Here is a 13,040-nt window from a genome sequence, read left to right as displayed (position 1 = left end):
TTTTGCGAGAAACCTTTATCACTGTAGAGACCTACCTTTATATCTTTTTATATTTTACTTTACTTCAACATTTTTACAATGTTTAGACGCAAACGACAAAATACGAACAATACACAACCGAGAATATACAAATACCTGGTTTAAATGAATTTATTTTGTCCATCTACAAAGAGAAATGGATCGCAGGATGCGCGGAGTGAAGCGTATTCCTAAACGATCCACTGCGCTCCAAAACACGAGTTACTCGTACGGATGTGGTTGCCAATACTGCCTAGCTGAAGTGTGATTGGACAGGCTAAGTGAGCCGCGTGAATCCAAACAGGTAATCTAAAATAATCAGGGACTAGATAATTGATGGTGGCTATGTTGTAATAATAGTAATAAAGGGAAGGTATTGGCAAGAAGTTTTTAGGTACTTGGATTTGGAAATATATCATCATTCTGAGAGGAGGCCTGTGCAAATCAGTGGGACGCGTATATAGGCTGGGATGGAACTAAATATGTGTGTTCACTTTTTTTTAGCTGAATTTGTCAGAAACTTAAATACTTAACATCAAGGGCTTATTTTTCTTGAAACAAAAGCAGCAACCTTAAAGGTGAATCCGCTCGAAAATGACCGGCGAAGCTAGCAGTGCCATGAAGGTGATATTAATATCCGTAGCACAAACGGCAGCGGCAACAGTGGCGTGGTAGTAGTCACGGCAGTGACTCGGTTGTGAGCACAAATCGCTCACAACCTGCTTGAATGCCGATGACGGCACACTACGCGACTCGTTTCAATCTCTACTCTATGCATAAGTAATGCGAAATGTATGGAGATATTGGAGATACCGCTCCGACGCCGCACACACACACTACTCTAAAATATTGTTCAATATTTTTATGGAAACGACTTTGGTTATTTGTTCTTATTCTTAGAGCAGAATAGCCTCTGTAGACGTATTTGATACTCAAGATACTCGCTCGGGACGGGAATTCCTGTATACGCTTACGGAGGTATTTTTTAAATTACATTTGTTGTTTTAGCTTAACTGCTACTGGCGTGATTTTAAATATACATTAAGTTTACAGAGTACAGCATTAGCGGTTTTATTGCTTGAAACGGACAAGAAAATACAGTAACTATAAAGGTTTACGAATTCCCAGGACTGTCGTTGATTTTCTTTAAGTTGCATTTAATGTATACGAGTTGCTCTTAATTTCCTTCTAACTAAAATTAGAGAGGACGACTCGTTTTTGAAATATCAATTCAACCTGAAAATTATGGGTATATATTCCCAGGACTGTCGTTGATTTTCTTTAAGTTGCATTTAATGTATACGAGTTGCTCTTAATTTCCTTCTAACTAAAATTAGAGAGGACGACTCGTTTTTGAAATATCAATTCAACCTGAAAATTATGGGTATATCTCTACACTTTTCATTTTGTTTTCAACCTTTTTCCTAATTAATTTGGATGATCATGGGTAGCAGTGATTGCTTTTCACATTCCATCCCATTGTCTCCTCCTAAATAAATGGTATGAAAAAGGAAAAGAAATGTACAGACGCCACAGTACGGCGGCCGGCGGCATGAACGGCGCGGCGGCACGGCGGCAGTAAGACATTTCCACATAAGCGAGTTATGGCTTATAGCATGTAAATAAACGAGCGGTTGGCGTGGCTAGTGTCTATTCCAACATGGGCAATAACTATGCGATTATCCTATTTGAGCTCGCAACAACTAACAGGCGTGACTCGGTTCAACATTTTTTATAAGCATCCTTGGGAAAATTATGACCGCACTACTAAAGTATGCTACGTAAATGTAGAAGCAAATGAAGCTATGCGATGTGGTACGGGCGTGTGGTGTGGTGGTGAATGGTGTCGTTTTAATTTCGCCAATGCAGGCAAAGCTGTAATTCGCGTCGTGCTCGGCGTGCCAACGAGGTGTCCTTTCCTCTAGGAGAGCTACAGCTCTATCCAGAGCACGCCGGCCACGCCGCGCGTGCTCCCGATAAAAATACTCATTTGATATCGGCCTTAGATTAAGTCAAGAATAAATTTTACAGTTTATCTTTTTCTTGTTATTTCGTAACAGTATTTTCTTAGCATTCATTTCTGTCCGATTCGATTGGACGCAAAATTTAGACGGGTAAATAACTTTGTGAAAATTTTAAGTTTTAAATACTTAGTTAATAGTTTTAAATAGTAGTTTTTTTGTTGATGTTAAGTACTTACTTACTCATTATTGCATTGTCATCGCTAATTTATCCTTATGCCAAATTTCAAGTCTATTATTTTACATTGTTATTTAATTAGTGTGTTAAATGAAAAACTAACTTTGGTCAGCGACTTACAAAATATGTAAACCAATTTTGAACTCAATCGGTTCAGTAGTTTTGGAGCAAATTGGTTGTTACCGACAGACAGACAGACAAACAGACACATGAGTGCCAAATCAGACGTTACTATGTGGAGGTCCATATCAATGAACTGAAACAATTACTTTGCTCACCCGCGACCTTATGATACCTATACGTTTATGCAAGAAATGTGTGTTCATGCAGTTCCTCCATTTCCACACTATAACACATTTCTTGCACAAACACGTAGCTATCATTAGTTCGCGGGTGAGCAAAGTAATTGCTTTAGACCATTTATACCTACTCTACTTGTCATATCAAAAATCACTCGGAGCTTAAAGACCAACTACCTACCTAATATTAGTTAAAAATATAATAATATTTTTGTATGTTTGGTTTGCGCATACAAATAACTATTTATTTAAATTTAATGTCGTGTGTAAAATGACTTCACGGTCGCTTTCTTATCCATACATATAATTTGCTCGTCCGGCGTTAAATCAAACATTAATATAATTGCTCAAACAATTCAGACCATTCGAAAAACCTTGAAAACAAGCTCTTTAATACACACCCACTTATACAATGGAACTGCTATTTTCAGTCAGTCAATCAAAATTCAAATGTCTCGAGTGAAAAGTTCCTCCCTGTGTTTTTCTTAAAAAAATGCTACTGAAATTAAGAAATTCTCTACTCTGTCAAACTTATATACGGAATGACTAAAAATGTGAAATTAGGAACGGAGACATAAATATTCAGCAAGAACTGTATATAAATAAACGAAGTTTGGGTCATTTATTCCGATACACCGAGACGCGGTGCACGGACTGGAAAAGTTAGGCGGGAACTGGATTGCCTAATGCGATTTTAATTCGTTTTTTCCGACTCGACGAGGAGGACAATTTCAATAGAAAGCATTCGTTTTATCTTCTAACCGAGCAAAATGTAAACACCGACGAGCAAAAATAACGGAACACTTTTAAACCAAAATTGTGTGAAATGTGACTCGTTATTTTTGTTCGTAAGTGTAAGTGGCATCGGTAATAGGCGTTGTATGTATCGAAAATGTCACCTAAAATGCATTTTCATATTGGGTTATGATTTCTGTAAATTTAAGGTATGATCGAACGGTGTGGTGTGGAATAATTTCTGAAAAGATGAAATGTAAACAAACATGGAGCAAACTACTGTGAGCACTGGGCGTTTGTGGCACCAAACGGATCACAAACGGAGTCTGCCAAAGTATCCTATATATAAAAATATATAATAAGAATATATATATAAAAATATCCTATCGGCCCTAGAAATAGAGTCGTATAAATGTTTAAACACGCTTTGTTGTGGTGTGGCAGATAATAGTGATGATGACCGAACTATGTCAGTTTTGATAAACTAGAATTATTTTTCTGTCTTTTTCTTTATGCTATTATTTTTAAATACCGATTATCAGAGACTTCCTTTGCGAAACATTCTTTTATCGCTATTCCGCGCTAAAACTATGCAATTTTCCAGAATAAACACATTTTGTTCTTTCCATGTCTCAAACAAACTCCATACCAAATTAAAAAAAATATATATCATGGGACACTTGACACCAATTGAACTAGTCCCAAACTAAGCAACGCTTGTGCTATGGATACTAGGAACAGATAAACATACTTAATAAATAAATATATACTTAAATACATATTAAACATCCAAGGCCCGAGAACAAATATATATATATATGTATGAATAATACGAATTATTCATACATATATCTGCCCCGGCCGGGAATCGAACGCAGGACCTAAAGCTTCGTATACCTTCCGCCGCCTAACTTTGCCTAAAAGTTCATTGCCACGACTAGTACCACAAAAACTATAAAGGTATAATTCCAATAATTGAATAGGCACTATACCGTTACGCGATTCGAACACAGTCCGGGAGTAACGTAAAGACGTCGCATAAAAAATGTATCTCAAAAATGCGTCAAAACTGAGTATTAAGTAATGAACTTTTAGGCAGATTTATATGGCGCCTGGTATAGTCAGGTTCTCTAACCACTTAGCCATCCGGTCATCAAATGCTCGCTAAACCGCTCCTGCAGGGCTGCTACGAAACTCGAAACTCGAAGTTCGTGTCGTGCGGTCCCTCTGACACTTATACTCTTTAAAACGAGAGCGAGGGGGACCGCACGACACGAACCTCGAGTTTCGAGTTTCGTAGTAGCCCTGCTGTTTATTTTGTGAGCTTTTTACCTGTAAAGTAACAATCTCTAGAATGCTCATTAGGAGTGAAGGCCCAAGTTTATCAGCACCTTGAAGCATGTAGTTTTACAGGCAGGTATTAAGTTCTAGTAGACAAAACGGAATATTTTAGTGGAATTGTTTTATGACAGGTCACGTCTCGGAAGATCTTGCGATGATGGAGGCCGACGCGCGTTCGAGCATGACCACTTCAATTCCGACTCTCACTATGTATACGAGTAATACGTACGTGCCAACGTCTTCAGGGTTAAGAAGCTTCAAAACAATTATAATTAATAAATGACTTTAAATTATTTTTGAATCAAACATGCAAAACAGATACGTCTCGGTGACATAAATATGTTTCCTCGGCTTCTACATAAATTAACATTATGTCACACAAACTCAAGTATCGTAGCGTCTTGAGCGTGTTGGCGTCTTGAATGATATGTGTGAGTGATATTTAGCTCTTTGTGACATATGTCGATTCATGTCGAAATGGAAGAGAGCGGGTGTCTGTACGAAAACACACAATGTGTCGCACAGACGTAACTCTGTTTTGCCGAGTAGTTAAAGAGTAGCAAAGTAATTGTTGTAGTTCATTGATATGGACCTCCGCAGGGTAACGCCTGAATCACGCAGCAGTAAACCAGTGGGGTGATAAAAGACGCACATGTTCCTCAAAACCATTTCAACACCTTAGAGAAGGCTGCCGGGGATAAAGAAAGTCTCTCATTGGTCGACCCAAAGACCGACTTATGATTGTCAAGAAATAGTGATGTCCATTCGGGTTTTGGACTTTTATCGATAAAACACTTTCCATCTCAAAGCGTGTAATTAATTCCCCCATTTACTCTTATTATTTTATTTTTACGGTTCCGTAAATCCAAGTGACAAAAAGAAACCCTTCTGCCTGAATCAATCATTTATTTCAATCTGCTGCTAAGATAGTTCGTACGTAATACTATAATAGTCAAAATGTAACTCCTAAACTGGAATAAAAACTTGGGGTCACAAAACTCTAAGTAAGTATGCAGTGTTGCACCGTCTGCCTCTAGGAATGCAGCCCTGAGTTTACAATTTAGCCTTCATTAACGGTAATTGTACCTATTATTACGTTAGCAAACAAACCGGCCTTCGGGAAAATGTACTCAGCGAAGTAGCCTAATAAAACGATCAATAATAGTGCTATTCAGTTTGGTACGGTAATCTATTTGTATTTGATCGCCAGGAGCGTGCTTTTAAAATAAAGATGCTCGACGAAGCCAAATCGAAGCCTATGCCAAATTTAGTCAATGGGGTCAAAGATTTAATGATACCTCGTAAAGCTTTTATGGACCGAGTCTGCTTTTGACATAACCACAGCGTGGCGAGTGTCAATGATTAGCCTTCTATTCTTGAACGCACTTAACGGGACATCGCTGAAGCCCTCATCAAGGAAAGTTAAGACTGAAAATCAGGATGGAACTTCTTTATATTGTCTACGTTGAATCTAATTATTGCTTTCCTTCCTGCGAAAACTTTGCCTTTAAGAGTTGTACAGTCGACATTTCAAAAATGGAACCTTGCGCTCTCTCTCTAAGCTAAGCTACGAAGCTTAACTCAGTGACTAAATACTAGAAAACTGTAATTTGGCATGGGTGTACCAGGCCGACAAAGTGAAATCTCTAAATTAAAAAATACTGCATTTATATTCTCGTCTAAGCCTGTCCTGTACTATCGTTAGACAGGTTTTTTAAAAATATTGCCAATTTTCGAATGCTATTTTTATCTAGGGCGAAATATTAAGCTTTAAGATATATATACATTATTACAAATGCCTCTCCCTTGTTCCTCCCAGAATGTGTTTTTTGGATAAGTAAATAAATCAGAACATTAGTACCTATATTCTACTACATTTACTATAAAGTAGCTATATTTTGGTACTTCACATCCTCTCGTAAACACGAATCTTTCATACAATACCCTTCATTCTTCTTCTTGCTCGTCACGCTCTTGGCAGAGTGGTCGTGGTCGTCACATCAGGGGTGGTAGCAAGCTTTACAATCCGTCGCCATTCCTCCCGTAAGCCGTTCTTGAACATTCGTGGAGTGAACCGTTGAGCGCAGCTTTAACTTGGTCCGTCCAACGCATGGGTGACCTGCCGCGTGCTCTCGTGCGTTAAACCTTCCCTTGAACCACAAGCCGTTCCACAGATGTGTCTTCTCGACGTGTGATATGGCCAAAGAAAGTGAGAATACGACATCGGACGATGGAAGAAAGACGCTGTTTGATGCCGAGTTCTTGAAGGATTGAGACGTTTTGGTTCGGAATTGCGTCCAGGATATGCCAAGCATTCTTCTCCAGCACCACAAAAGCATCTAAAGCGTCTATCTTCTTCTTGTCACTTTCTTGTAACGTCTCAGCGCCGTAGAGAAATATGGGAAACACCAATACCCTGACAAGTCGCATTTTAGTGGCCTTTGTGATATTTCTGCTTTTCCAAATATTTCCGAGCTGATCCAGGGCGGACCTGGTGATAGCCATGCGCCGTGATACCCTGGCCTGATGATACCCTTCATTTCGATCCCCTATTTTTATTTAATGAATAATTAGTGTTTGCCATTTATAATCTAATTGCAAATTTTCAATATTACGCGGAAGTTTTATATAACACCCAGCGCCTAAACAGACAAAACATAATTAAGGTATAGGTAAAAGGAATTTGTAACTTTCATTAATAAGCGGTTAAGCATACAACGAAAACAAAATACCTATAGTTCCGACTTCAAGAAAATATTCTATGCTTTCCATACCCTTCTGCACAAATTGCGCAATGAAAAAGGAATGAGAAATTTACTCAAAACTTTCTTATTTACTTTTAGTGCCTTATATTCAGTTTTCTTCGTTAGCTAACATGCTATCAACACATAAATACCTATACAAGCACTAACTATTCAACTTTGACTAAATATACTCACTACAGATGTTGTTTAAAGCTTAAGTAACGTATTTAGCAGCATCAAACTAATCATTTTAATAAAATATTTAATAGTGAAAACGATTTTGTCAAAAAATTTACATAGTTATTATGTTAGTTTTCCGCTCTGCCGCACGGTAGCGCTTGAGAGCGGTTAAGTTATGTATTGGGAGTATTAGATAGACAAAGCTATCTACCAAAACATTGGTATTACTTAACGTCACTTAACATACCTAATTTCATTATTTCGTAGGTAGGCAGACAATGAGGGCTACTTGACAGGCGAAATATCGCTAGATGGCGTTAGTAACGTGGGGTTCGTTTGACGTTAAGGTCTTGCTTGCAATTGGCTAATTTCGTAATACCTTCAACTTAATGAGCCAATTTCAAGCAAGACTCGACTACCGTTCTAATAAACCCAAACAGCTAATTAAATTAGGTTATGTCATTCGCTCTTGGTGTTCTAGTGCCTGACTGCCTAGCTCCCGACTCCATCATCAAATCAGCTCGATGGTACCATATTATTGTGTTTCTATTAGAACCACATATAAATGCCGAGTTTCGTGTTACCATTATTAGAAGTGGGTAAAAATGAAGTTCGAAGATTCCGTTACATAGGTACATAGAGACAGAGGCAAAGTAGAGTCTCGCTGCTGGTTAAAGCCAGCACCAGGTGATTTGAACAACACTTTTTCATTTTTTTTTCCTAAAACATATGTATCAGCACAACTCATATAGTTTAATAATATGGTGTCATTGTTCCCGCATAATTTATTAATCTATGTAGGAGTTTTGCGAGTCCTGAAAATGTAGAGCACTAAAAACATTTTCCTATTGGAAACTACTAACAGTAGCAATGAAATTGGTTATTTTCTTTAAAAATGTAGATACAAAATATGATACCGTTTACTGTATAAACTCGTAAATTAACTTGTTAAAAAAAGAATAGGAAACATGTTAACATATATTTATTTTATTTACTAAAGCGTAATAAAATCAAGGTTGTTGTATCTACAGATTATTTGTAATGAAAAGGTAACTAAAATAGAATGAGCGACGAATAAAATAGAAGTTTATGATCTTGAAGTCTAATTAGGGGTAAGATTAGAATAAGTTTATTCATCTTTCATGCTCTTTCAAAAAAGAAATCTATGAATAGAAGTGCCAGACAGTCAAAAACCTGCTAATTCAATTTTTTTTATCCGAACTGAGGTTATAATAATAAAAATATAATTAAGTCACAATGTACATTGTAATTTTTAGGGTTCTGTAGCCCAAGCAAAACACCGAAACAATGTTCTAATCTGTTTGTCTATTAAAACATCTTTTCTCAGCAATGTGTGGATAGGTTGTTTTTGCCAAACTTAACTTCCTATAAAAACTTATCGCAGTAGTTAGCAGCAGCAAGTGAGCGGAGCGAGCGAGCAAGACTTATCGGGGCAGAGGCAACTCGGATAGATTTGGCTAGAATAGAAGACTAAGGCTAGAGTGAAGTGGAGCGAGCTTTTATTATTTTTGAACAGCTTTGATTTCTGGACAATAAAATCTTAATAAGGATAGGTATAAATCGATGACCAGGTAAATATCTGTCAAAACAATAATTTACTGGAAAACATTATGTAACTAATGATAATGATTCCTTGTCAACTTTGGGAAAAGTTTATTGGCCATAGGTGATCCGGGTGGACATCCGGGTTACATTTGAAATTTACCACGAGCTTTGCGGTGAAGGAAAACATCGTGAGGAAACCTGCACAAACCTGCGAAGCAATTCAATGTGCGTGTGAAGTTCCCAATAAGCACTGGGCCCGCGTGGGAACTATAGCCCAAGCCCTCTTGTTCTGAGAGGAGGCCTGTGCCCAGCAGTGGGACGTATATAGGCTGGGATGATGATGATGATGATGATGATGATGATCCGGGTGGAGACCAAGTTAACATTTTATTAACTCTAGTGCCAACTTTGGCTGATTAAGTAGAGAAAAAGAGTCTTACTGCCTCGTAAACTGATAGGGATGCAAGTTAACTTATTTTCGCCCCCGCTGAACGAATACTGCAGCGTAAATTGGCTCACCATTTTAAATTGTAAAGGTAGGTTTCCCTATTTCGTTAAATAAAGAAAGATTCCATCACAAAATTCTGCGTAACTGTTATTTGGTCGAAATGTAACTTAAAGAAAAGGTTATCCGTGGGGTTATACAGCGCCGCCGGGTGGCCTAGCAAAAGCTTCTTGCGTACCTTTAACGTAATTATCTTGATACTTTTTACTAACAAAGTTTTAGTCATTTCACTAACCAATTTCTCAGGCAACCAGACGATACATATAAGTAACAAAACAGTAATAAACCTTAAATTCATTCAAAGACATTTTCGATGAAATTGTATTCGAAATTCTAGTTCATTTGCACTTGTCGATAAAACATGACGAGGGACACGTCAACTGTCGTGATGTCTGCCATTTGTACCATGCATCGTCGAACCAGCTATGTTTCCAAACTGCGATTTAACGTCAATTTTGTTATTTACTACAATTTTATCTATCTAAATTTTCAATCAAATTTTAATAATGGGCAAAAGTTATAGTAGCCTACTGGTTTAACTTATTATTACTTAAGCAGCAGCCTAGAGGGTCGTGGGTTTAAATCGCAGATTAATATATAATTTAAAACCATTTTTAGGGTTCCGGAGCCAAAATGGCAAAAACGGAACCCATATAGTTTCGCCATGTCTGTCTGTCTGTCTGTCCGTCCGCGGCTTTGCTCAGGGACTATCAATGCTAGAAAGCTGTAATTTTGCACGAATATGTATGTAAACTATGCCGACAAAATAGTACAATAAAAATTAAAAAAAATCATTTTTTCTAGTCTACCTCCCATAGACGTAAAGTGGGGCTGATTTTCTTTTTCTCATCCAACCTTGTAGTGTGGGGTATCGTTGGATAGGTCTTTTAAAATCATTATGGCTACGGAACCCTATTTTGGGCGTGTCCAACACGCTCTTGGCCGGTTTTTTAATTGCGAATAAAGATTATAATTCATAATTTCTTTAATTAGGCTTTATATTGCTGCCTCATTAATTTGAGCTACAAACTAAATGCATTCTTGTACATACTGCTAGCGTCTCAAGTTAGTGTCGGTGGTAGTGCTAGCTTACTGTGGTAATTTATAAGGCTAATTAATCCTTAGGTACTTACTTCAAAAAAAAAACAATTAATATTCTGTTGATTAACTATTTTTACCATCTTTAGGGACTGTACCCCAGTCAGCAAAAATAGAACTCTTTCTTTATAGAATCACTTTGTTGTCTGTTTGTCTTTCTGTCCGTAATTCCGGCTATTATGTCCTTTTTAACAGGAATGCGTAGTCGTAGCTATTTAAATTATGTAATATCAAATATTTAAAAATGGAAATAAAAATAGAAATAGAAATCATTTATTCGTGACAAAGTAACGTAGCATAACAAAAAGGTATTAAAAATTAAGAAAGTTGTATGTCACGAAATAGGTCTATTTCGGTGTGCTACTGCGCTATCTCATTAAACAATGGAAAAATCTAACTTCTAAATCTACGAAATTAAAGATAGCCATTAAAAAGGTATTTCCATACAAATTGCGGAGGAATCAAACCTATTGGTTTCTTCCAGATGTCCTAGAGACCTTAAATTTGGTATGAAGGTAACTCTTACATTATAACACACAACAATATAAGACGAACGAACGAAGTACGTAGGATGAACCTATAATATTAGTTTTTTTTTAGTCTTCCTCAGCCTTGCTATCCTCTGGTAGAAGCGCAGCTTTAAAATAATATCCTGTAAGTTTCACCATTGCTTTCAAAGTCTCATACCTCGGTACAGCAAGATGAGTGCGAAGAGCAGGGCGCGGGATCGGTGCGCGAACGCCATGCTGCTGCTTACTGGGCCACTCGCGCGCAACTCCAAACCGACCGAGCGTCGGACGCGAACCTCATCGTTTGATAACTGCAACAAAAATAGGTATGTTCACTTCACAAATATGTAAGCAAAAGGTTTTACTATTAGTAGTGGCCAGAGAAAAATAAATACTTGGTTCTCAGGAGTACTTTCGCTTTAGTACAGAGTACAAATTGTAAACCATTTATTGCGATAAATTTACTCTATCGATTTTCGCGTAACAAACCAATTCATTGCTGGTATTGCGATCAATTAAGCTGTTATAACAGCTAAATAAAAAATGTCTTAGCTTATAGAACAAGAAAGAATTTTTTCCTTAAATTTGTCTTAAAATTGGGCAATTGCCCCCAATTCGAAAAAAATCAATCCCCTGTGAGGTAAAGTGAAATAAAACAGCATGGAGCTTAATTGGGCTTTTTACGAACATTAATCAAGTGTTACGTCGGAGTATTTTTATGTCGGTCGGTAAGGGCCGATAGCCGAATGACGAATGACGAGTGGCTCCGGGTCGCGGGCGAGGTGCATTCGTCAGCCGGAGATTTATGCCTAAGACCGGATCCTTCAGGATCTTCGGGGATGTGCGAAGAGCCGTATGTTATAAAAATCTTGATTTATGATAAAGATTTCGTGAAATGGTTTTCATGTTATTACCTAATGTCTCATTGGAATAAGGTAAGTAGACAGACTTCAACTATGATTGGATCAACTTAAAGGACATAAGTATTTCTAAAGAAACGCAAAATTATTTTAGCAATCTTATTCGAGGCCATATCCATTAAGTCAGATGACAAAGGCGAAAACCTTCACCGTTGTAACTTCCTGAACCATAATAATATAATAGTAGAATAAAACAGTTCATTTTTACTTATTTTTTTTGTTTTTCCGCGAAAGCACGAAATCGTATTCTCCCAGGACACAGAAGTCGAGCTACGCACCCGACAGCGTAAGTATCTTTAGTATAAACATAAACGCCCTTATGTGTCCATTTTAACATTTTAAACAAACCCTTGTTTCTACTCATTTAGAATAGCCTACTTAAAAGAACTAAAAATAATTCTTACCACAATACTTTGAGTTCGGGTGGTCTATCACGAAATAAAAAGACCTGCGCCGCGCGGCGCGGGCGCGTGTAAAAATAAATAATAATAACAGGGGCATGCGCGAGCAGTTAACGTTGCGGTTTGCTGGGTAAACATGGCATCCGTGCTGGGACTTCCTATTAATTAAATACCCAGGGCGCCGATACTTTTATAATCAAATATTTCTCTAGTCTGTATGTATATACACTAGTTGGGTAAATGTGGTAAAATATAAAACCCCTTAAATATTTCAATGCGCATTTCAAAACCCGCATCCCATTTTGGCAGACTTCATTTAAGATATGCATTTTATATCGATTTCGATAGATACAATTTTAACGTACTTTACAGCCGTTATCGGTTTTCTGTGGGCGGCTGTTTCGCGTGGGACCTTTGTAATAGTTGGCTACACAGTATGTATTTGTTCAGAACTAGCGAATGTAAGTATTTTTAATGCTTGATTAAGTTTAATTTAATGACTTTGCGGTGTGGGCATGCATCCCT

General features: G+C 37.5%; 1 protein-coding gene across 1 annotated transcript in view; it reads right to left on the bottom strand.

Annotated features, from left to right (window-relative positions):
• Nucleotides 1-13,040, bottom strand: part of beat-IIIc (beaten path IIIc) — a 99,278-nt gene that overhangs the window by 71,468 nt on the left and 14,770 nt on the right. Inside the window, exon 2 of the mRNA XM_074093373.1 lies at nucleotides 11,373-11,505. Within this exon, the coding sequence (XP_073949474.1) occupies nucleotides 11,373-11,430 (58 nt within the window). The 5' untranslated portion in view covers nucleotides 11,431-11,505. The remainder of the gene's footprint in view (nucleotides 1-11,372; nucleotides 11,506-13,040) is intronic.

Source organism: Choristoneura fumiferana, chromosome 10 (genome assembly GCF_025370935.1).
Source record: "Choristoneura fumiferana chromosome 10, NRCan_CFum_1, whole genome shotgun sequence".
Lineage (NCBI taxonomy): Eukaryota > Metazoa > Arthropoda > Insecta > Lepidoptera > Tortricidae > Choristoneura > Choristoneura fumiferana.
Note: the sequence above shows the minus strand (reverse complement) of the source record. Positions and strands in the feature narration are given on the sequence as shown.